This window comes from Balaenoptera ricei, chromosome 3, assembly GCF_028023285.1.
Source record: "Balaenoptera ricei isolate mBalRic1 chromosome 3, mBalRic1.hap2, whole genome shotgun sequence".
NCBI lineage: Eukaryota > Metazoa > Chordata > Mammalia > Artiodactyla > Balaenopteridae > Balaenoptera > Balaenoptera ricei.
Window position 1 is genome coordinate 142,784,601 of NC_082641.1, and position 25,018 is coordinate 142,809,618.

Here is a 25,018-nt window from a genome sequence, read left to right on the forward strand (position 1 = left end):
TTGTTCCTTTGTTACTAAAGGAGAAACGTACATTTGTAAACTCACACATTATTGTAAAAAGAACTTTTTAAATGGTTTTAATTGCCCATTTATATTCATTACGTGAGTTCTTTTTCAAGGGTGACCAAGGCCTCTTCCCCATTTGAAACGCAGAGGTTTGACAAACTGACCTAGAGATGTGGCTAAGATAATATTTTGGGGCATTAACTTTTTCTCTCAGGTTTTCCCTTCCCCTTTCTCTCCACAACTCTGCCCCCATTTCAGGGCTTGGTTCTGTGTCACTGCCTCAGGGAAGCACCCGGCAGGGCAAACAGCAAACATGCCAGCAAATCTTTCAGATTTTCATTTTTTCAAAGCCCAGGTAGCCACCAACCAGGAAGAGACCGTGAGAACAGAGACGTCAAAGTACAGTCCACCAGAACTGATAACCAATTCCTTGTTCACCACCAGAACTGATAACCAATTCCTTGTTCACCAATCCTCAGGCCCTTTTAAAGTAGACCCTTCCCATTTGTGACAATAGGGAAAGAAAGAGGGAAGGAGTGAGTCCAGGAAGGCTTCAAGCTAATTATTTTTCCACTTATCAGGCAAAGGCTCACAATCAGAGATTAAGTTCATGGACAGCAAGTAAAAAGACTAATATTGCTTCACACATGGATCTGTGAACTCAGATTCATAAGCACTACAATTATTTTTGTCTACTTATTCCTCCTGAGTCAATCACACACCTTTCATTTTAAGCCGATGAAGAACTACCAACTTTTCTATTTCTAATTTGTTCAAAAATCAAATTCAGGAAATTGGTAGGAGACCAAGAATGTACGTAGCCCAACTCCACCCTTTGATAAATTACACAAAAAAGCAAAACAAGGCAAGGAACAAGTGATTTCCAAAGCTCACAGGGAGAAACTTCTGGAAATTTAATAAACCACATCATAGAAAATCCACCACCTCTCCAACTGCAATGAAAAATCAGGCCTTTACTTTTTTTTTTTTTTTTTGGAATCAGACACTGTATTTTTAGAGAGAGCAGAAGCACTCTACTAAACCGAACAGAACGAAAACTCCCAGTACATTCTGGAACGATATTCTGGCCAATCCGCCTGCCAGCAGAGGCCTTACCGGGCCTGGGTTGGTGCGCGCAGCGTTTAGCTCTCCCTCCTCTTCATTGAAGACACTTGGAGAAATCCTCCAATGAGAGACGCCCAGAGGTAGGGGGCGTGGTCTCAAGGGGCGGAGAATTTGACTCCGGGATTGTGAAAAGCGTGTGCTGATTGGCCGGACTTCTTCCCTCTACGGACCAACCCTCTTTGGGCCGCAGGAGCCATCCATCATAAGACTTACACCAATCAGCGGCGAAAATGCCTCCCATGTGCCCCTCCCACCGCAGCGAGAAAACCCCGCCCTCCAATATATTACTCAGGCGGCCAGGCGCTGCCCCTTCGGCTCCGAGCTGACCCCGAGGAGGGCAGTGTCATCTCGGCGGCGCTGTAGAGACCTCCACCCAAGACAGCTCCCCCTCCCCGGGCCTTTCCCGTCTTGCCCGCGAGCCCTCTCGCCTCGTAGGCCTCTCGGTTCTAATATCTTGGGGTGAGGTGAGAGCAGGCCCGGGGAGGGTGGTTACCGCTGAGGAGCTGCAGTCGCAATCAAGGTGAGCTCGGATTTCGGGGTTGACCTCGGAGTGCGGGTAAGGAGCAGGGTTGGGGGGCGCGGGGTGAGGGGTAGGTCTCGAGCCCTTTTCCTCGGTTAATTCTCCCCGAGCAACATGTTCAGGCTAGTACGAGCATGGAGGGGCGGGGCCAGATCCTACCTCCTGAGACGTCTTAGTGTCTTATGGGCCGGCTCCCAGGCACCAGCCCAGGGGCCAAAGAGTTGGACCCCTGAAGTTTGCGGTTCTCCCTCTGCCCACCCTTTCCGTCGCGCAACCCTAAGGATTCTTTCTGCCTTCCTGTCTTTCGGTTGCTGGGGGGAGGGACCGTCCGTGTGTCCAGGGCTTAGCCTGTGCCCGGAACAGGCACATAGTAGATGTTCAGTATTGTCTTAAATTAATGAAACTGCCAGATTCCTCTTGCAGGCTGGATTACCTCCCGCCCCCACTGCGTGCGCCCATAACTGCCTTTAAGCTTCCTTTCCTAACATCAATAAAAGTTAACAGTTACTGAGCAGTGAGTGCCAAGCACTATGCTAAACTCTTTAGTTGAATCATCTTGGTTAATCTTCACAGCCATTCAAAGAGGCAGATATTGCCTCATTTTACAGACTAGAAATAAGCTCATTAATATTGCCCAGTGTTTATGAGGCACCTACTGTATGTGCTAAGTATCTGTGTACCTAGATGATCTCATTCATTCCACACAAGTGTCTATGAAATAGGTAATAACCTTATACCCACTTTACAGATTAGGAATTGAGGACAAAGAAAAATTTGCTAACTTGAACAGTTCACATTGTTAATAAATGGCAGAATACATGCTACCATCTAATTTCAAAGTTTGGGCATGAAGATTTGCATTTTTTTTTCTTCAGAAAGGCGTGGCTACTGCCCTCTAGGAACTCACAATTTAGGATGTGACCAACTGGTTGGGGAGGGGGAGAATAACAGATGGCATTTTGCAGTGACTTAGATTCACTAATAGCATTGAGGGAGGGGAGACTTGTGTTATAATGCACCTGGCACAACACAAGGCAGGAAGGGCTGTTCTTTCACTCCTTTCTGGGCTTTGTTCTATATATAGATGATAGAGGTAGTGACAACAACTGACTCTCAGAAACTGCTACACCAGCTGAATGCCCTGTTGGAACAGGAGTTGAGATGTCAGCCAAAGGTCTGCGGCTTGAGACTAATTGAATCTGCACACGATAATGGCCTTAGAATGACTGCAAGACTGAGGGACTTTGAAGTAAAAGATCTCCTTAGTCTAACTCAGTTCTTTGGCTTTGACACGGAGACATTTTCTCTAGCTGTGAATTTACTGGACAGATTCCTGTCTAAAATGAAGGTACGTCTAAAGCTACATTACCCTATTTCGTGGTTTTGTTCAGTGTGTTTTGGAGGTGGTATTGCTAGCTTTGGGCTGGTATTCATAACTTGACCTTTTTTGTTTTCAGCAAGTAGCCAAAACATTATGGTAATTCTGTGTACTACAGCACTGATGAAATCCTTGCTTTTAATTAAGAGTGATGCATCATTTATTCGACTTACCTTCTGACATTGAAAAATAGTCTAATATCAAATAATTAATTGCAGAGTCTCCCAGTAGGAGAGTTGGCTGTTGTTTTTAAAAGTCTTTTTTGATAGGTTGGGTGTTTTCATTTATTTACTGTTGTTTCTAAATTTTAAGAAATGTGTTAGAGGCAGAATGCTAGATTGTCGGTTAAGAATTAGACTATATTTCTTTTCTTTTTTTCCTTTTTGTTGATACTGTCAACCACCTGGTCAATAGAGTATATTTCTTGATCTCTATTCATATAGAATAAAGTTCTAATTGTTTTAGCCTTAAATTTACCCAAGTTGTGCTTATGCTTGTCATTTCCAGCCTAAGTTTGCATGCAATAGAGAGAGAGTATCTTCTGAAGGAGCATTTATACATAGTTATTTCCCTGTATTGGATAAGCAGGACATCTGTGTAGCTTTCAGAGCTTAATTGTTAAAAATACATCTGACTTCTCTGTGTGCCAGTGGTCATTGGTAGATAATGAAATAATGTGACAGTTAAACTGCAACTCATCTTTTAGTCCTCAGTACCTAACAGAATGCATCATATATGGGAGGAACTCAATGTGTATTGAATGGTTCAAGAAACTTTTTCAATAGCCTAATTAAACAACTCTTTAGACACCATGTGCAGGCACTCCCTTTGACTATAAATGTTACATAGATGAATGACATACATCTATCCCTTAAGTGTATTATAATCTTAGTGGCAGTAATGTTTGCACTGATAACTATTATATAGTACAAGGAATAATAAGAAAAATGATTACATTATACCTCAAAAGAGGCATAAATGTATTGCTGAAGGGGTTCTGAGAAGAGGAGAGCACAAATACTGGTAAAGGCTTCTTAAAGTTTCCGTTGAGCAGAACTTAAAGTGGACAGAATTTTGACTGTGACAAATTTTGTAGACATTCAGAAAATGATGAATAAATTTAAAATATTGGTAGTGAATAGAGCTTTACAGGCAGAGTAAACAGTATGTGCTATAGTATTTAAAAACATTTTACATGTGTTACTACAAAGAAAACAGCCTGGAAAACCACAACATTCCGGAAAGAAATTTTGTGTGTAAGCTGTAAGGTATTTCAGTCCTCATATAAGCCTTTGACCTAGTAGCTTATTGCTTATCGTTCTGCAGTGATTTAAACAAACCAAAAGAAGAATTGTTACGTGCTGAAGCCACACATTATACTGAAACTTAGTCTGTTTACTCAAAAATTGGTTCCAAGTGGGTACATATGGTTAAGAGGCTACAGTTGAGGTATCAGTGGATCTTGTTAAGTCCTTCACAGCTGAGAAATATACCTCAAAGATACTTTTTTTTTTTAAATTTATTTATTTATTTATGGCTGTGTTGGGTCTTCGTTTCTGTGCGAGGGCTTTCTCTAGTTGTGGCAAGCAGGGGCCACTCTTCATCGCGGTGCGCGGGCCTCTCACTATCGCGGCCTCTCTTGTTGCGGAGCACAGGCTCCAGACGCGCAGGCTCAGCAATTGTGGCTCACGGGCCTAGTTGCTCCGCGGCATGTGGGATCCTCCCAGACCAGGGCTCGAACCCGTGTGCCCTGCATTGGCAGGCAGATTCTCAACCACTGCGCCACCAGGGAAGCCCCAAAGATACATTTTCGAAGTGATGGGTTGAGTTCTAGATTATCCTTTATGTTTTTTTAACTGAAATAAGGTAAAGACATGGACTTACTGTCTTTTTAGGTACAGCCCAAGCACCTTGGGTGTGTTGGACTGAGCTACTTCTGTTTGGCTGTAAAATTACTGTCTTTTTAGGTACAGCCCAAGCACCTTGGGTGTGTTGGACTGAGCTACTTCTATTTGGCTGTAAAATTACTGTCTTTTTAGGTACAGCCCAAGCACCTTGGGTGTGTTGGACTGAGCTGCTTCTATTTGGCTGTAAAATCAATAGAAGAGGAAAGGAATGTCCCATTGGCAACTGACTTGATCCGAATAAGCCAGTATAGGTTCACGGTTTCAGACTTGATGAGAATGGAAAAGATTGTGTTGGAGAAGGTGTGTTGGAAAGTCAAAGCTACTACTGCCTTTCAGTTTCTACAACTCTATTATTCACTCCTTCAAGAGAACTTGCCATATGAAAGGTATGTGATCTTTGTTTTTAACAAAGCAGATTTGGAAATCAGAATGTATTGTCCGGATGTTACATAAAATCAATATCCTGGGAGAATTCCAATCAAAATAAGTAAAGTGACAGCTAAGCTCCTTGAGTTTCACTTCACTCTCCAGCAGAAGTGAGAAGACTTTCAGTCAAAAGCACCTTCTTGAAGTCTGTGAATTCTTAAGATGGACATTTCAACTTTTTTTTTAAATTATGTTTTCCATTTATAGACTAGTTAACTTATAGAACCTAGTAGGTAAGCATCTAACACAGATTTATGGAAAAAGGAACTTCAGATTCAAAAATAGATTTATTAAAATGAAAAGAAACCTTGGGAGTTGTAGCATGATACTTTTTTTTTTGGCCCAAATCAGTTAAAATTCATATATGGTATCCTTAAGAAGTTAATGTTTCTGAAGGAAGGGAAATTCTTTACTTCAAATAATTCACTTTCTATGATAAGTGTGCATAAACTTCACTTTAAAATTGACTTTTCTAAAAATTTCTTTTGACTTGATGTAAAATTATCTATATAAAATTGATTTCATTTTCTTTTTAAAGGAGGAATAGCCTTAATTTTGAAAGACTAGAAGCTCAACTTAAGGCATGCTACTGCAGGATCATATTTTCTAAAGCAAAGGTAAATATTTTATAAAGATTAAACCTATTTATATACCTACTTTTATATTCAGCATTTACTTTAAAATTTATCTCTTTTAGCCATCTGTGTTGGCATTGTCTATCATTGCCTTGGAGATCCAGGCACAGAAGTGTGTAGAGTTAACAGAAGGAGTAGAATGTCTTCAGAAACATTCCAAGGTATGTACAGGTCATAGCCTAAATCCTGTTCACAGCTGTAAAAGAAACTAAACCACTTGTTCCTAAAGTAAAATGAGATGTCCTGTGTTTGTTTGAAACTTAAGTAGCTTATCCTCAAATTTTTTTGACGAGGAAACACACATTAATAAGATTGCAATTATTACTATAAATAAATACTGTAGGACTTTTATTTTAAGGAATATATTTTTTTAATTTATGCACAGATCAATGGCAGAGATTTGACTTTCTGGCAAGAGCTCGTATCCAAGTGTTTAACTGAATATTCATCAAACAAGTGCTCCAAACCAAGTGTTCAGAAGTTGAAATGGATTGTTTCTGGGCGTACTGCACGGCAACTGAAGCATAGTTACTACAGAATAACCCACCTTCCAACGATTCCTGAATTGGTCCCTTAATTGGTAAATTTGGTTCATAGTTTTTCTCCATGTAGAGAAACTTTTCTAATGCTATAATTTTCTTCTGCAACTCAAGAATTTAAATCTGCATTATTTTCAAAATAAACAAAATGGAATTGGACTAGCAGAGGGGAAAATGACTTCACTGATCTAGTCAGCTAGTATTTGAGGGCATTTACTGCTTTCAAGGTACAACACCCTAAGAGTAAGGAATTCTCTTAACCTTTGATATATATGTTAGCCATTAAATTTTCAGCTTAAAAAGCAGCATCCTTAATAACCTGAACTTTAAAAGTAGCACTAAAACAGCATTTTTTTTTTTTCAATTTCACATCATTTTGCTATATGTAGACTTAGGCTTTGGCTCATTTAAAGTTACACAAGCCTGAGTAAGGGAACAGGACCAAAAGTTTGAACCATACATTGAACTAATTTGAGACTGTTAGCTTATTAGCAAAATCAATATGAACTTGGGTATTGTACTTAAAAAGTAAGTTGTGACAGGTGGTCTCTACATTGAGTGTCTAGAAACTGCCAGGATGTCTCAACTGTATAGTGTATCATTATACATCTCAACTGTATGTGTATCATTGCTATAGTAGTTGAACACTGGAAAGTATCTACATGCATAAAAAAATGTAAGCCTCCTCACAAATATATGATATACACTCTTGCCATCTAAGTTTAATTCATGTTGGTGATTTCTTTCTTCCTACTCAAAACTGAATATTAACATAGAACACATCTACATAAGACGTGATTATGAATCTTAGATATTTTAACAGGTAGTAATATTTGTGTTTGGCAGACTTCTGATAACTTGATTTTTTTGTTTATTAAATAGGATTCTTACAGCAACAAAAAACTCTTCTGAAGCCTTTCTCCACAATCCTGAGCTGTGGATTCCATAATGTTATAACGGATTTAAGCTGTGAAGCCTCAAAACATCACAAGTAGATTAACATTGGTGTTCTCAGATTTGGGAAAACTGCCTAATTAACATTACCCTATAGTGGAATTACTCACATTTGAATTCACCTGTGAAGCATACAAATCAAAGCTAACAGCATAAATGTGAAATGCTAATGACAAGCCTGGGAAGGTAAACTGTGAATCTTCATTTCTAACATTGATCCAACTTTCTGTATTGGGTCAATATATTGTATTTTAGGTGGTGTTAAAAATGGTAACCTACTTAATTTAAATTTAAACTTTAAATTTAAATATGAGGTTTACATCAAAACCACCACTTCACAAATGCACTTTTAAGGCATAATAAGGGTCAGTATTCTAGGCAGTGAAAATGGTTTCTTGGCACTCATAATGCAAGTAATATATAATCCAGAGATGTGGACTTTATTGCTACATGGGAATCACATTTAAATTTGAGGGCATTTTATATAAAGCAAAACTACAGACCTATTAATTTCAGCATATTAAGTTATCTTTAATATTTTTCTATTAAACAGGTGATGTTTATATCCATGATTTAAAAAGTTTTATACAAAATTTACTGCCTCAGTCTAGTCCCATCAAGAAAATTAGAAAATTAGTTTTTATTGTAGTAGTAACTCAAAACAAATTAACGTCACTCTGAAAACTTTCTGATTTAACACTCCAGAAGTTTTTACTAAGCACTGTTTTTATGAAACTGTCATTGCTTCTAATTTAGAATTTTGCTTAAAAGGGAGAGAATATACTTTCATTAATTGCCCCTACTGTGCCAAAAGAAAGTATTAAGAAAGGTAAGTAGGCATCTTCATAATTATAAGGTTGCTGAGGTAGTGTTCAGGATTTCAGTGAACCTAAGGAGATCTGTGTTAAAGTGTTATAAACAGTTAGTGGAATGTGTAGCCTGAATCCATCCAGGATGCCTGTACCCAAATTTGACATCATGTTATGGAGAGATATGCATTGGAAAATAAACCAAAGAACCACAGTGTATCTTATACTTTTGTAAACCATGTTTTATGGATAACTTTCCAGTTTTCCCAAAAGACTGATAAATTTCAATATTTTGAATACATCAGTGTTAATTTTGAGTTGGCAGAGGTAACCTAACCAACTACCATTATGTTTTGGTACTAAGGGATATACCTTTCAATAAAGTTACTGAAATGCATTCCTTTGCTGGGTGGTTTTCTATTTGCTTCTCTTCTAATTTAATTAACTATTTTGGCACTGTGATAATAGAACCACAATAAAAAGCTGTCTTCACTCACTATATTTAAATTTAGCACTAAAGATGCATGGTAGGAGAAACAATTTCTTATAAGAGTATGGCTATTACCTAATTGACACTTTCCTTTCTAATGGTTTTTTAAAGATAGACACAAGATGATGACAATTAAATATGCTTAATATGCATTAAAAAGTCGGTGTTTATACACTATTGGTCGCTTTTATTATTTAGATTCATCACTACTATGGCTATCCATAATACAAAATCACCATCAGATTCAGCCCACCTGAAGTTCTGTGCAACCCTATTATCTAATTAAACAGTATTCCAGCAGGTGGTTGTTAATCTGCTTAGATCACTGGTTAATTATTATTGGAACTCAAACAATATATGACTTTGAACTGTTCATGTTTAAACTAACAAGATATAAAGTAGACACTGTACGGAATTACTGATGAAAGAAAAACTTTTATAAAAGAAGGTTCCTTTGGTATTTGACTCAGGTTAGATATATTTAATAATCCCTCTTTTCGCAAGTGTTGTTTTTAAAAAGGGACCTGAACCTTCTATGTATTTCTAATTATGTGACATACTTTCTAAAAACTAGACATTTCTGATCTAACATTTGTGGTTAACCATGATAAGTTTTTACTGTCAGGTACTATTGTCAGATGTTTTAGATGAATCATCTCATGTAATCCTTAATCCTACAAATTGAATGAGATTATCCCAATTTACAAATGAACCAGAGCCAAGGAACAGGTAAGTGATGAGCCCAAGGTCATACACCTGTACTTGGATGTGTGATTCAATCCAGGCAATTCTGACTCGGAGGCTATGCTCTTAACCTCTCTGCACATTACTTCCCAATATAGATTAAATGGACTCATGTGAAATTGTATCAAAATTACCAGGAATAAAGAGGGATATTAAAAATGATAAAAGAATCAATTCACCAAGACATGACAATCTTAAATATGTATGCACCTAACATCAGAGCTTAAAAATACAAGAAGTAAAAACAGCAGTGAAAAGAGAAATGAACAAACCTTCAATTACAGTTGGAGACTTAAACACTCCACTCAGTAATGTATAGAACTACTAGAAAACCAGCAAGGACATAGAAGGACTGAAAAATACCAACAACCAAATAAAAAATCATTTACAACAGCTCCAGAAAATGAACACTTAGGAATAAATCTAACAACAGATGTACAGGTTCTATAAGCTGAAAACCATAAATGCTGATGATCTAAATCAAAGAGGTGCTAAATGAAGATGCCCCATGTTCATGGATCAGAAGACATGCTATTCCAGTGGAAACTCCAACAGGACTTTTTGTGATACAGACTAGCTGATTCTAAACTTTACACGGAAAGGCAAAGAAAATTAACACAGCCAAAACAATTCTGAAGAATTAAGTTAAAGGAATCACTCTACCCAATTTTAAGACTTGCTTTAAAGCTACAGTTGTCAAGGCAGTGTGCTATTGGTGAAGGGAAAGACACATAGATCAATGGAACAGAATACTGAGACCAAAAACAGACCCATATAAATAGCAATTGATTTTTGAGAAAAGTGCAAAAACAATTTAATGGAGAATGAATAGCCTTTTCAACAAATGATTTTGAAACAACTGGACATCCATATGCAAAAAAATAAACCACCTATATTTCACAGCTCCTACAAAAAATAAAATAGGTCACAGATCTAAATGTAAAAGATAAAATTATAAAACTTTTAGAAGAGAACACTGGAAAAAAGTCCTCATAACCTGGGATTACAAAATTCTTAGACATGACACCAAAAGCATGATGAATTAAACTACATCAAAATTAACATTCATGCTTCAAAAGTCACCATCAAGAAAGTGAAAAAACATACATAAAAGGAGAAAATATATGCAAATCACATATCTGATAAAGGACTTTTGTGCAGAATATATAAAGAACTCTCACGTCTCAATAATAAAAAGGCAGATAACCCATTAAAAAATGGGCAAAGGATCTGAATAGACATTTCTCCAAGGAAGATACACAAATGGTCAATAAGTACAAGAAAAGATGCTCAACATTAATTAGCGATCAGAGAAATGTAAATCAAAACCACAATGTGATACAAGTCCATATTCACTAGGATGGCTAGGATCAAAAAGTCACATAACACATGTTAGCAAAGACGTGGAGAAACTGGAACTCTCATATACTGCTGGTGGGAATGTAAAATGGTGTAGCCACTTTGCAAAACAATCTAGCAGTTCCTCAAATGATTAAACAGTTTCCATAAAACTTGAAATTCCACTCCTAGGTAAGAAATGAAAATACAGATGCACACAAAAATTTGTACTTGAATGTTTATAGCAGAATTATTCACAGTAGCCAAAAGGTGGAAACTTCCCAGATGTCCATCAACTGGCAAATGGATAAATATGTGGTAGTCATAAATGGAGTATTATTTAGCCAGCCAAAAAGAATGAAGCACTGAGACATACTAGAACATGGATGAACGTCTAAAACATTATGCTAAGTCAAAGAAACCAGAAACAAAAGACCACACTATGATTCCAGGTACATGAAATATCCAAAACAGAGAAATCTATGCAATGGAAAGTAAATTATTGGTTGCTTCAGGGGGTTGGGTGTCTGTAGGTGGTTGGGTGGGGTGATAGTTAAAAAGTATGGATTTGGTGGGGGGTTTTTTCTGAGGTGATGAAAATTAAAGTTGACGATGGTGATGGTTGAACTTAACGTGACTATCCTAAAAACAACTGAATTATACACTTTAAATGAGTAAAATGTATGGTATGTGAATTATCTCAAAGCTATGTTTTTAAAAAGATTATATATGATTCTATTTAAATGAAGATCTTGAAAAAAAAAATATTGAGGCACAGACTAAATCAGTGGACTCCAGGGTTTGAGGCTAGGAGTAGGGTGTGACTATAAAGAGAAAGCATGAAGGAGTTTTTGGGCTGACTGAACCGGTCAATTTCCTGATTTTGGAGGTGTTTACACATATCTTTACATAACTTAAAATTCACAAAACTACAAACAAAAAAAGTTGATTTTACTGTATGTTTATTCAAAATATTAAAAATTTTTAATGTCACATAGATAAGCCAATTAAAAGAAAAAAGCCTCTTCCCCAACAATTCATTCCTAAAGTTATTGGGTAAAATGAACATCATAGGTATCTGGCCAAAGGGTGTGGTTGGGCTGCAGTGGCCCAGAGTGGGGCATTAGGATCCAAGTAGGTGAGGCAGGCTATCTCTGCTTGGCATAGGGTTTTGGAGCCTGAGCAGAGTGAGAAAGGTATTCGCATGGGAAGATGACCTAGAATAGTGAACCAAATATATTAAGGATAATAGGGATCAGGTATCTCGCTGTTGAAAGGAGTTTTACACAAAGGGAGAGAGCAAAAATGAACCCCATGGGATCAGAAATGAGAGTTTAAGTGTGAACTCATGGTTTTCAATATATACATAAATATTAAAATACAAATGTAAATATATGCATAATAAACACACACCAACAGCACCTACTCACTAACACATAGAACCTGGCTTCTAAACACCATTCTTCACTAGAGAACCAGGGCTCCTGGGAAAAATGGCTGAATCTTGGGCTAGGGTAGGGAAAGCAATAATAAGTCTGGTATAGCTTATGCCAGAGAATAAGAAATTGCTCAAATAATGATGGGGACATGTCAAAAGGGCATAGAAGCCACCTACAATGACCTTCCACTGGCTGAATCCAGAAAAAATTTTGAGGATCAAAGTAATGGGAATAATAGATTTTAACCCAATGAATAAAGTGGAAATCATGAGTATATATAGATAAATTTAAAGTTTGATAAGAAACAAGGTGGTACTTTGAAACTACATCACACAAAATACTTAACCATAAACATGAAAAGAATAGCTTTATAGTGGAGAAGACTGACAGACACCACTTAATCAGTGATCTAAGTACAGTCGTCCCTCACTATCCACAGGGTATTGGTTCCAGCATCCCCCTCGGACACCAAAATCCACAGATGCTCAATAATATGACACAGTATTTGCATATAACCTACCCACATCCTATCCCACAATACTTTAAATCATCTCTAGATTACTTATAATACCTAGTACAATGTAAATGCTATGTAAATAGTTGTAAACAACATAAATGCCATGTAACTAGTTGCCTGTTGCAAGGCAAATTCAAGTTTTGCTTTCTGGAAGTTTCTGGATTTTTTTTTTTTTTTTTTTTTTTTTTTTACTATTTTCTATCCTCGGTTGAATCTGAGAATTTGAAACCCACAGATATGGCAGGCCAACAGTAAACACTATCAGAAAAAGGACAAATTGAAACTAATAACTTAGGATACAGAGAGACCACAGCATCACTCCTGCAACAGTCCTGTCAAAGATTCATAACCTGATTCTAATCGTGAAGAAACATCAAACAAAATTCACAATGACAGAGGTGTACAAAACTAGCCTGTCATCTTCAAAAGAGCCAAGGCTGTAAAAGTCAAGGTTAAAATGAAGACTTGTTCCAGTCTGAAGAAGACTAAAGACCCTGATATTAAAGGCAAGGCATGGGGAATTCCCTAGCGGGCCAGTGGTTAGGACCTAGCACATTTTCACTGATGGCGGCCCAAGTTCAATCCCTGGTCAGGGAACTAAGATCCCACAAGCCATGTGCCATGGCAAAAAAAAAAAATAATAAAGGCAAGGCATGATTCTGACTGGACCCTTTTGCTATAAAGAACATTATTGGGAAAATAAGTAAACTTGAATGGAATGAAGGTCCAAGGATTAGGTGGTCATAATGTGTCAATGCTACTTTCCTGATTTTAATGATTGTATTGTAGCTATGTAGCAGCATGTCCTTCGAAGGAAACACACACTAAGGTACTCAGAGGTGATGGGGCATCAAGTTATCAACTTACACACAAACCTGAAGAGTCAGGAAGAAAACAATTCTGTGTACCTTACTTGTAACTTTTCAATACATTTAAGACTCTTTAAAATATTTAAAATTAGAAAGGACATAAAAAGGATGAAGTAAAACTTCAAGACAATTCTTACCTATATGTCTGGATCACTGGAGATCAAAATGTCGTCACTGACTTATAACCATTGACTATAATTTGTTTTTGTCACTAACAAAGGATTCACCCAATAACCATATTCACCTCACCAATTCTCTTTTGCACTAATCTATTCTTATTGATAGGTTTTTAACTATTTTTCAATTTCTTGACTTAAAGGCATCTCTCAAGGCATAATATACTAATTCAGAAAATTTCAGTAACTCTTAAAATTAACTTAGAATATATCTGTGGATTGTTTCTTCCTTTCTGAAAATTTTTTTCAGTAATACAATTTCCTTGTATGAACTGGTACACTTAGACAAAGAGGTACACAATTCCTATTTGGAAAAGTTTATTGAACATTATTCCTGCATCACACTTATTGAAAGAAAAACTTAATTTTCCCTGATGGCATCCTGTCATTTCACATGATCTATACCCTAAAGATTTTTGTATTAAAAATACAGGTTAAATATGAAATTAGTAAAATGCAGCATATAAAACTTCATGCTGAGCAAAAACAAGTCCAAAAAAAAAGTTACCGTATATCAACAGAATAGTTCCTACAGTATTTAAGATGTTTCCTATGTAACTCATATTTGAATGCAATTTTTAGAACCATATTTAAATATATTTTGCAATTTGTTAACTGTAGACATTCACATTTTTCCTCCACCACATAATCTGTTCCTTTGATTAAGTTGGCAACATCTGCTAGGATCCACAAAATGCAGCAAGAAGATGGCAGTTATTTCTCAAGATTTGAGAAATCTGGTCCACCTTTAGTGTAGTTTCCTGAGATTTCTGCTCCACTGAAGTCAAAACCAGGATTCTGAAAAATATGAAAAAAAAAAATTATAAAACTTACAAGGAAAAATATAAGTAACCCAAAAGGAAAATGGTAAAAAGATATAAACCAGCAATTGACAAAAAAGGAAATCTAAATGGACAATAAACATGTGAAAAGATATCAAACCTCACTGTAATCACCAAAGTGGAACCTAAAACTATGAGGTACTTTTTCAACTTTCATATTTACAAATATTTAGAAGATCAATATGCATACTATAATGTTGACAAGTGTATGGGCAAACATATACTTTACCATCAGTGTATAAACAGATTTTTAATAACTAGCATTTTTTGAGAGCTTATTACATGCCAGGCAGGGTTCTAAGAGCTATATATATTTTAAAATACTCAATCCTCACGACAATCTTATGGAGTAAGTACTACCTCAGGCTTCAGTATTTTTAGAGACATTTCATTTATTCAACAAACATCTATTGAGTTCCTACTGTTTAGAAGACACCATGAGAGGCATGCGGAATTTAAGAATGAACAAAATAGACAAAGATCCATGTTCTGGTGGAGATTACATTCTAACAGGAGGAGACAAATAATAAACCCTAAATTACCTAGAGCAGGGTTCAGCAAGCTTTTCTGTAAAGAGCCAGGTAGTAAATACTTTAAGCTTTGAAGGTCATATAGTCTCATAACTACTTAATTCTGCTATGGCTATATGAAAGACAATACACAAACAAATGAGCATAGCTGTGTTCCAGTAAAACTTTCCTTCAAAAACAGGCAGTGGGCTAGATTTGACCAGTGGCCATAGTTTGCCAACCCCAGATCTAGTGTGTTAAAAGTTCCTAAGTGCTATAGTATAGGAAGAAAAAAAAAAAAAGAAAGTAGGGCAAGTAAGGAAAATGAGGAGATTAGAGTATTTAAATAGAATGATCAAAGTATGCTTCATTGAGAAATGACTTGAAAACAGTAAAGAAATTAGCTAAGCTTTGGGAGAAGACCATTGCAGTCAAAAGGCCAGGCATGTTTAATGAACAGCAAAAAGGCCAGTATGGCTAGAGCAGAATGAATGAGGGGGGCAGTAGTAGGAGAGGAGGTCAGAGACACCATGGAGGACCAGATCAATTAGCGCCTTGTAAAAGACTTTGTCTTCTACTTGAGTGAAAGAGTTCTGAGAAGTGATATAATCTGACATGCATTTTTAAAAGGACTGCTCTAACTGCTATTTTCAGAAGACGGTAGCTTGGCAAGGGTAGAGGTAAAGAGAACAATTAAAAGGTCATTAGAGTAACCCAGGCAAGACGTTAGAGGTGTTCCAGGTGAGAGTGGTAGTAGAGTTGGTGGTGATGAGTGGTCAAATCCTGAATATATCTAGAAGGCCATGCCAGTAAGGTTTCCTGACAATTGGATAGGGTGTGAGAGACAGAGGAATGGAGGATGATTCCCCAGATTTTTTTAATCTGAACACCCAGTTTCCATCACGTGAGATGAGAAGGCCATAAGTAGGACAAATGTGGGAGGGAAATTAGGGAGTTCACATTGGACATGTTGAGTTTGACATGTCTATTAGACAGAAAAGTGAAGATGTTAAATAGGCAGCTGGATATGCAAGTCCAACATTCAGGAGAAAAGTCCAGGCCAGAGACATACGTTTGGGAATCACCATCATATAGATGGAAATTATCCATTAAAACTTTAACAGTGGTTTGATCCAGTAATAATTCTCCCATATATCTCTCTTAAAGGAAAACTTGAATATTTTCAGAGATGAAAGTACAAACTGTTTGAAATAGACACAAACAGAGAAATCTAAATCTCATCAAAGAGGAACAGCTAAATAATAATGATACACTCAAACTAGGGAACACTCTAAAGCAGTTAAAAGTAATGAATTTTATCTGTATGTACTAGTAGGGAAAGAAACCGAAGACATTTTTTTTTTTTTTTTTGGCTGCACTGGGTCTTAGTTGCAGCACTTGGCATCTTTGTTGCGGCATGTTTAGTTGCGGCATGAAGGCTCTTAGTTGTGGCATGAGGACTTCTTAGTTGAGGCATGCAAATCCATATATGGAAAGGCCAATCATTTTTCTAACCATTTAACTTAAAAAATTTCTTTGAAGAATTTTAGTAATTTTTTAAAACCACATTTGAGTTTTAATTTCAAATAATAATTATTCTATGAGCTTAAGATGTTTAACTATACATAGTCATACATTCATCTGACTTACTTCTTTCTGGAATCTCTCTAATGTAAGTTTTCTCTGCATTTGGTCTTGCACCCAAGGATCAGCTGCATATCCAGATTCTAGAAGAGAAGTCCAACAATTTGCCGCATCTCTCTTTGTCTTTGTAAGAACAATACGGACCATTTTTCTATCCTCTAAACAAACAAAAATCACAAAGAAATCAGAGTTAATCATTAATTTGTATTTTCAAAAATCATTAGGGAGGGCTTCCCTAGTGGCACAGTGGTTGAGAATCTGCCTGCCAATGCAGGGGACACGGGTTCGAGCCCCGGTCTGGGAAGATCCCACATGCCGCGGAGCACTACGCCCGTGAGCCACAACTACTGAGCCTGCGCGTCTGGAGCCTGTGCTCCGCAACGGGAGAGGCCGCGATAGTGAGAGGCCCGCGCACCATAATGAAGAGTGGCCCCTGCTCGCCGCAACTGGAAAAAGCCCTTGCACAGAAACGAAGACCCAACACAGCCATAGATAAATAAATAAATTTATTTAAAAAAAAAATCATTAGGGAATCTTGACGTACAATTGTTTTCAATACATTTCTTTTACTATATCTTCCAAAGCTGCAAATCTACAGCAGGGGGAAACATACTAATTTCCAAGACAAAATTAATTTTTAAAAAGATTCTAAGAAATATAATAGATTACCCTTACCCAGAGTCCACGTTCCCTCATCAGCTATTGTAGAATCAAAGAGTTTGCCCTGAAAAATAAACATATGAGTACTAAAAATAAAGAAATTCCATTAATTTTCATAAAGTTTTCATGATTTAAGACTTACCTTACTTCCCATCTAATCCACATATAATTACTTAATTTGTTTAGAGTGGGGAGATCAAATTTTATACCATTTCAACACACCGATAGGTGCTCAACCCTAAGTTCCCTCCTAGCGAGTGAAACAGAACCTAGTTTACACTACGGAATATATACTAAGACAAAGAACACAGGGCTCTCTACAGAAAGATAAGGGCTCCTTAATTTTTAGAAAATGAAGAAATACTACTGATCACTGATTGGCCAAATGTGAAGTTAATAACTGAAATGCTTTAACTTTACCAACTATAATAAACTACAAGAAGAGCTCTCCTATGGATATTAAGAAGAAATGATGTCTTTTAAAATAAACTTTTAAAAAACTAAAAACAGAACTACCATACAACCCAGCAGTCCCACTACTGGGCATATACCCTGAGAAAACCGTAATTCAAAAAGAGTCATGTACCACAATGTTCACTGAAGCTCTATTTACAGTAGCCAAGACATGGAAGCAACCTAAGTGTCCATCAACAAATGAATGGATAAAGAAGATGTGGCACATATATACAATGGAATATTACTCAGCCATAAAAAGAAACAAAATTGAGTTATCTGTAGTGAAGTGGATGGACCTAGAGTCTGTCATACAGAGTGAAGTAAGGCAGAAAGAGAAAAACAAATACTGTATGCTAACACATATATATGGAATCTTTAAAAAAAAAATGGTTCTGAGGAACCTAGGGGCAGGACAGGAATAAAGGTACAGACGTAGAGAATGGACTTGAGGACACGGGGAGGGGGAAGGGTAAGCTGGGACAAAGTGAGACGGAGTGGCATGGACATATATACACTACCAAATGTAAAATAGACAGCTAGTGGGAAGCAGCCGCATAGCACAGGGAGATCAGCTCAGTGCTTTGTGAAGACCTAGAGGGGTGTTTTTGTTATAAAGCTTTGTTATAAAGCAGAAACTAACACACACCATTGTAAAGCAATTATACTGCAATAAAGATGTTAAGAAAAATAAAATAAAATAAATAAATAAATAAAACTGGTTCAATCTCTTTGTAGGGCAATTTAGCATTAAAAGAATTTTAAAGCACATACTGTACATCTGAGGTCAGAAGAGTTGTCACTGATTTTTCAGAAACTCGTTTTAAGAAAGAACTAAGCAAAATATAAGTTTAAAAGAGAATGCATCTGCTAAAATCCATTTTGATTTGTTGTAGGAAATGAAATTAAAATGTCACATTAAAAAAAGAAAACACATTCTTCTCATGTCAATACCAGTGGAAAAAAATCCTACTTGTCTAAAATCCTAGAGTTAGAGTTATTGCTAAATTCCCTAAGCTATTGCAAATTAACTAAATTTACTAAAGTAAATTTGACATGTAATATTAAATCACCGTTCAGTAAACCGCACAAAATTGCACAAAAGATCCAAGCTGACATAAATCAATGTCTTTCACATGAATCTTCCTTTTCTCTGAGGCACTCAAAACCCTTTCATATAAAATAACTAACACGTAGTGTGAGCTTATTACATACCAGTCACTACTTACTCCAAGCTCTTCACTCACCATGCTATGCTCAAAACAATCCTGAGAAAGGTACTATAATTACCCCACTTTGTGGATGAAGGCTTAAACAATGAATAATCTCTTGCCCAAGGTTACAAAACTGGAAAAATGACAAAGCCAGGTATCTTACCAAGTAGTATCCCTTGACCATTACACAACACTGCCATCAAATATCTTGGGCATCTAATCTGAGAAAGAAATCTAACTTCAACTTAACTGAATTTAACTATAAATTTTAACAAGGAAAAAATGAGTACCAGATCCAAAGGGTACTGATGAGAATAAAAGGGATATTATTTTCTTCACGACCTCTTGACACTGCTTAACCACTCCACAAACGAGAATTTTTCTAATTTCAGATGAGAAAATAAATCACCTGACATCACCTTCGAATCCTCATCCTGACATCTTTATCCTTTATTTTCATCTTTATTTTCTTATAACTGCCTAAATATTTATTAGTTTAATTATGACTCCCTACAAGAGCATAACCTCTCTTGAGTGTGGGAATATTATCTGGCTCGTTCACCGCTGTACTACTAGCACCGAGATCAGTGCCTGGAAGAAACTATAAGTACCGTAAGTATTTGTTCTTTCAACGATCTAGTTAAGCAGTTCTCAGCTGAGGACCCGCAGAGAAACAAAACGAACAGCTTCATTTGGCTTAGAAACAAAGCCAGGAAAAGTGGCGTACTCAAAATTCCCACCTCAACTCAGGACTGGCCCTGAGGGTGGGGTCTCCGCAGACCAGTCTTTCCAAGGAAACTATGAACTCTAGCACTCAGAGATTTGAGGGGGCCGGGAAGAAACTGAGCACAAGCCCCAACCTGCCGCTACCTTGAAGATCTCGCGGCCCCCCACGGCCAGCGCCACATGCCGGCTCTGCAGGCCGCACTGAATATCCTGGGCGCGAGTGCCTGGCGGCACCTGAACTTCAATGAACACCTCCTCCAAGGTCTGGTACCACTGGCCCCAAGGTGTTGCGCACGGAACCACCCCACTGCGCTCCTCAAACGGGGCTGACATACTCCAGTCGCCTCCCGGCCGCGGTGGCACCGAGCGAGCCGAGCGCACGCACGGAATCTCCGCGTTCGAGCCACACCCCGGCTTCTCCGCTCGGGTCACTGCACATGCGCAGGAAGTAACCTGAAGTCTCCGCTCGTGTTCGTTTTTCCCTTTCAGGGGCCATTTAGGACGCTGGCAGGACCCAGGTTTAACGAACTGAAATCCGGAAAAGTTTACATCCAAGGAACGATGGGAGAGGGCTGGAACCAGTAAAGTCAGAATTCATTACACTGCCACCAATATGACGTCAAAAGCGACTGAAAATTCTTTGATGTGAACTGCGCTTGCGCAAATGCTGCTGGTGCGTAGTTAAAATTGAGTAACGCCAGTAGGGGTTGGGCCCGTGCGGAGGGGGGAGGGGCGAGAGGAGACAGTAATAGTCTCCTATTGGATAGTAACCTAAACAGATCACCTAATTGGACGCTGCAAGAACCGAGTACGCATGCTCTATGGATGTTCCCGTCCTGGATTGCTGTGCCCAAGACTTTGGCTTTCCGATTGGTTAAAGTTGGGTGGGCGGGGAATAAGCAGGGAGATTTGAATTTGAAGCGAATAGGGCCTAACAAGCCGCAGGAAGTTGCCGAGGAGCACCTTAGAAACCTTCGGTTTTGTGCAGCTGGTCGTCAGCATGTCCTTTTCTAAGGCGCCCCTGAAACGATTCAATGACCCTTCTGGTGCGTACGGGGAAGGGATCTGGGGGACAGAAGATGCTCTCACGCCCCTTGCCCCTCTTGGTTCCCTTCATCAGAGGCAAATAGAAGGCGATTTTTAGGGCTGGGATGGGGCTCACTTAATTGATTCATTTTCCTGAAACACATGCTAAGGTTTTACTACATGCCAAGCACTATTCAGAATGATAAGTTTACAACAGCGAGCGAAGCAAAATCCCTGCTCCATGAAGCTTACCTTCAGTTGGAGAATGCAGCCAATAAACAGTGCTGTGGAGAAACTAAAGCAGAGGGAAGGGAATAGGAATTAGGAAGCATTGATAGCTATTTGTTGCTCAAGTCCGAAGGCCTCACTGTTAAAATATATATATATATATATATATATATATATATATATATATATATATATATATATTTTTTTTTTTTTTACTGTTGCTTTTGGTTTGAACTTGTGGATTTCTTTTGGATATCCCATTCAGGCGTAAAAGAAGGAAGACTGGTAAAGGCAGTTTATGGGTGTAAAATTATGGCAGTAGCACTTACTGAAAACACTATAGATGAAGTAATGGGAGCTAATTTTGACAGTACCCCAGGCACCACACTAAGTCTTTACATAGATTATTAGTTCTATTTTATTTCCCCCAAATCCCTATTATTCATTATTTTATTGATAAAGAGATGGAGACTATTTGCTAAATGTTACACAATCCAAACTGTCAGAACTGGGGCTTGAAACCAGGCCTCCACGAACCCATCCTGTGCTCCTAACCGCTGCGGTGCAAAAGCACAATAACGATGAAGCCTTCCATGTGGTTGGTAAGGCATTCATCATTTAGTGACTACTCACTGTATGCAGGGACTATGCTAAGGTCTCCCCTACTAGATCTGGTTTATTCTTGCCAACAGCCAGGTGAGGCAGGTACTGATATTGTCCTCATTTTACAGCTGAGGACACTAAGGGGTTTTGTAACTGTACTGAGCAGCCTGTAAGTGACAGAGCTTAATATCAAAGCTCATGATTTGTCCTTTATAATGTACACTTTTAACAGTCACTCATTACACCTTAATTTCTATTAGCTAAAATGCAAGTGGAAAAGACCTCTGCTCACAAAGGAAGGCCAAGGGAGCAAATGCATCAGCACAAGAATATTTTTTAATTAGAAGACTCAAGAACCATATAATTTTCCAGACATTCAAAGAACCTACTCTAAGTTCTGTCAGCAGTGTATCTTTTAAGGAGATTTGTTTGCTTGCTTTATAATAGATGAAACTGCTTTTTCCAATTACACAAAATTTCAGGCTCATAGTTTCAAGAGTAATAAGTTACCATTTATTTGATGCTGTGTGTGTGTGTGTGTGTGCGTGTGTGTGTGGCACTGTAGTGATTTCTCATATTACTCCAGAAATCCTAAGAACCAAAGTGTGAGGTAGATACTATTTTTTATTCCTGTTTCGTGAATGAAGAATCAATCTCAAATAGAAATAACTTCCCAGGGGTCTTAAAGCTAGACTGGAAAAGGAGAGAGTATAATGTTCTTATTCATCATCTTCTCGCTATGACTGCAAAGTACCTGGCATATAGTATTATCTATTGATTGGCAGGCAAAGCTGGATTTGAACATCCATCTAGCTGATTACTATACAAAACTCTATTCCCAATCCCACATCCCAAGTAACTTTCTGTTTTCTTTGCCACACTGCCAAACCCTGAGCTAAATACTGAGGAAATGGACATGATTGAGACTGTCCCTAACTTCAAGCAGTTTTGTCTAAGGTGGGAGATGGATAAGTACATTATTATAACCCATTACAAAACTGCAAGAAGTTCTGTGATAGTAACAATATGCGTAGGCTGCTGTGGAATGGAAGTTTCTAGCTTGATTTGGGGATTTGGAGAAAACTGGAAGAGGCGACCTCCAGGCTGAGATCTAAAGTAAGTAAGAGCCGGATCTCAAGTCAGCTTTGCATAAGCACTCTGAAATGCCTTCGATTTGGGACTCCAGTTACATGAGGTTATACAGTATAAATTGCTGGAACATAGAAATATAGTCTAGCGTAGTTTGTACTTTGCATAACATGGCTTTATAAATTTTCTGGTGTAATGATATTAGAGATGGATTGTCACTAAATTTTTATTCCAAGCTAAATCTTGAGGGCTGGACATTTTTAGTAACTTCATTTCTAAAATCTGGTGATAGTTACCTCAGTGAATCTCTCTGAGTAGAGTTGATTCCAAATATTTTATTTCTTATATTCAATCCTTAATAACAAAGCTGTATTGCTTGTTCTGACACAATGTTCATCCCAAAACTGTCTTTGTTGTTTTGCTCAGTTGTCTGTGTTCCTTTGACCCAATTGAAATAAAGGTCATTTGGGAAGATAATGATATTGTTCTTCACAGAGAAGCCTAATATCAAATGGGCGCTATTTTTACATTTGAAAACAAAGGAAGCAATTTTTTAAAAAATTTTATTGGAGTATAGTTGATTTACAGTGTTGTGTTAGTTTCAAGTGTACAGCATAGTGATTCAGTTATACATACACATATATTCATTCTTTTTTAGATTCTTTTCCCGTATAGGTTATTACAGAATATTGAGCAGAGTTTCATGTGCCATACAGTAGGTCTTGTTGGTTATCTATTTTATATAGATATGTATGTGTGTATATGTTAATCCCAAGCTCCTAATTTATCCCTCCTCCCCATGTTTCCCTTTTGGTAACCATAACTTTGTTTTTGAAATCTGTGAGTCTTTTTCTGTTTTGTAAGTAAGTTCATTTATATCATTTTTTTAAATTAGAAAAAGAAGCAATTTATTAATAGTATTTTTACATTTATATTACTCACTTTACTATGACTTTTTTTTAACTGAAGTATAGTTGATTTACAATATTGTGTTAGTTTCAGGTGTACAGCAAAGTGATTCAATTATATTTTTTTCAGATTATTTTCTATTATAGGTTATTATAAGATATTGAATATAATTCCCTGTGCTACACAGGAGATCCTTGTTGCTTATCTGTTTCATGTGTAGTAGTTTGTATGTGTTAATCCCATACACTTAACTTGTCCCTCCCCCCTTGCTCCCCTTTGGTATCCATAAGTTTGTTTCCCATGTCTGTGAGTCTGTGTCTGCTTTGCATATATATTCATTTGTATTAATTTTTAGATTCCACATATAAATATCATATAATATTTGTAAGACATGTTTTTAACTTAAGATCATAAGTCACATTAGATGTGATTTTAATATTTTATGTTTCCTCTAGGATGTGCACCATCTCCAGGTGCTTATGATGTTAAAACTTCAGAAGTATTAAAAGGACCAGTATCCTTTCGGAAGTCACAAAGGTTTAAAAACCAAAAAGGTAATTGATCCCAAAATAAAATAATGGTTATATGATCTTGTAAATTTTGAAGTTAAGAAAACAGTATTTAAATTTAAAGATGCTGTAGTATTTCTAAAAATGTGAAGCTACACCTATATTTAATTTTTCTTAATTGATAGATTTACAAAAGGGTCAACTTCAGAATAACACTTTCATCATTACACTGTCATATAACCAGGAAAATTAAGCAAGATGCCATAGATATGTAGTTTTCCTTTTCGGTTACTTTAACTCTCTGTTGGAGACTATTAGAAAGAATATTAGGGAAATCAGGAAAGAGATGTGTAAAAAATATTGTGCAACTAATTATTTGAAAATGTACAATCAAGAAAAGAATAACTTTATATTGCTATAAGAAATCTGGGAATTGTGTTTTGTCTGTGGTTCAAATATGTAAGCACAAACCATGATCTGTACAATTTGTTTTATAGCAGAATCTCAACAAAATCTTAATGTTGACAAAGATACTACCTTGCCTGCTTCATCAAGAAAAGTTAAGACTTCGGGATTAAAGGTAAGGAGCTCTTATATTCTAGCTGGTTTATAAACTGTAATATGAAAATATTTCTGAAAGGTACTATATTTGACTAGAATGGGTTAAGTGTATAAATTAAGGTTATTGGTAAATCTGTAAATTAGTAAAACATTATCATTGGAACTCTAGCAAG

At 37.2% G+C, this 25,018-nt stretch overlaps 3 protein-coding genes and 1 long non-coding RNA gene across 8 annotated transcripts in view; 2 read left to right on the plus strand and 2 right to left on the minus strand.

The window, feature by feature from the left end:
- The window catches only part of LOC132363905 (uncharacterized), a 188,728-nt gene extending 187,571 nt beyond the window's left edge, over nucleotides 1–1,157 (minus strand). The window contains exon 1 of the long non-coding RNA XR_009502673.1: nucleotides 1,123–1,157. This is a non-coding gene — a long non-coding RNA (uncharacterized LOC132363905). The remainder of the gene's footprint in view (nucleotides 1–1,122) is intronic.
- Nucleotides 1,158–1,421: 264 nt separating this feature from the next.
- Nucleotides 1,422–8,696, plus strand: CCNG1 (cyclin G1). Of its 3 annotated transcripts, XM_059917639.1 has the most exons (8): nucleotides 1,422–1,651; nucleotides 2,736–2,999; nucleotides 5,069–5,322; nucleotides 5,901–5,979; nucleotides 6,060–6,158; nucleotides 6,383–6,507; nucleotides 6,557–6,577; nucleotides 7,419–8,696. In XM_059917639.1, exons 2-8 carry the CDS (start codon nucleotides 2,736–2,738, stop codon nucleotides 7,483–7,485), a joined length of 909 nt encoding a protein of 302 aa, XP_059773622.1. In that variant the 5' UTR covers nucleotides 1,422–1,651; the 3' UTR covers nucleotides 7,486–8,696. The 3 variants fall into 3 exon arrangements, with proteins under 3 accessions (XP_059773622.1, XP_059773620.1, XP_059773621.1); XM_059917637.1 differs by having other exon boundaries at nucleotides 1,426–1,687; nucleotides 6,383–6,577; XM_059917638.1 differs by lacking the exon at nucleotides 2,736–2,999 and having other exon boundaries at nucleotides 1,426–1,651; nucleotides 6,383–6,577.
- A 5,411-nt stretch (nucleotides 8,697–14,107) lies between these two features.
- On the minus strand, nucleotides 14,108–20,367 carry NUDCD2 (NudC domain containing 2). Of its 2 annotated transcripts, none has more exons than XM_059917641.1 (4): nucleotides 20,065–20,367; nucleotides 17,543–17,591; nucleotides 16,874–16,950; nucleotides 14,108–14,670 (listed from the first exon to the last, which is right to left on the minus strand). In XM_059917641.1, the coding sequence occupies exons 1-4, from the start codon at nucleotides 20,251–20,253 to the stop codon at nucleotides 14,587–14,589; spliced, it is 399 nt and encodes a 132-aa protein (XP_059773624.1). In that variant the 5' UTR covers nucleotides 20,254–20,367; the 3' UTR covers nucleotides 14,108–14,586. The 2 variants fall into 2 exon arrangements, with proteins under 2 accessions (XP_059773624.1, XP_059773623.1); XM_059917640.1 differs by having other exon boundaries at nucleotides 14,120–14,670; nucleotides 16,874–17,025.
- Nucleotides 20,368–20,920: 553 nt separating this feature from the next.
- Nucleotides 20,921–25,018, plus strand: part of HMMR (hyaluronan mediated motility receptor) — a 28,793-nt gene continuing 24,695 nt past the window's right edge. For both annotated transcript variants that reach the window (XM_059919614.1, XM_059919615.1), the window contains exons 1-3: nucleotides 20,921–20,966; nucleotides 24,231–24,329; nucleotides 24,785–24,864. In XM_059919614.1, coding sequence (XP_059775597.1) covers nucleotides 20,921–20,966; nucleotides 24,231–24,329; nucleotides 24,785–24,864 — 225 coding nt within the window. The remainder of the gene's footprint in view (nucleotides 20,967–24,230; nucleotides 24,330–24,784; nucleotides 24,865–25,018) is intronic.

Coding starts and splice junctions, on each gene's coding strand:
- CCNG1 (XM_059917639.1), top strand. CDS start 2,736: ATGATAGAGGTAGTGACAACAACTGACTCTCAGAAACTGCTACACCAG. Junction 3,000..5,068: donor GATTCCTGTCTAAAATGAAG/GTACGTCTAAAG, acceptor CTGTCTTTTTAG/GTACAGCCCAAGCACCTTGG. Junction 6,159..6,382: donor GTCTTCAGAAACATTCCAAG/GTATGTACAGGT, acceptor ATTTATGCACAG/ATCAATGGCAGAGATTTGAC.
- NUDCD2 (XM_059917640.1), bottom strand. CDS start 20,253: ATGTCAGCCCCGTTTGAGGAGCGCAGTGGGGTGGTTCCGTGCGCAACA. Junction 17,592..20,064: donor GGGGCCGCGAGATCTTCAAG/GTAGCGGCAGGT, acceptor TTTATTTTTCAG/GGCAAACTCTTTGATTCTAC. Junction 17,026..17,542: donor TGAGGGAACGTGGACTCTGG/GTAAGGGTAATC, acceptor TTGTTTGTTTAG/AGGATAGAAAAATGGTCCGT.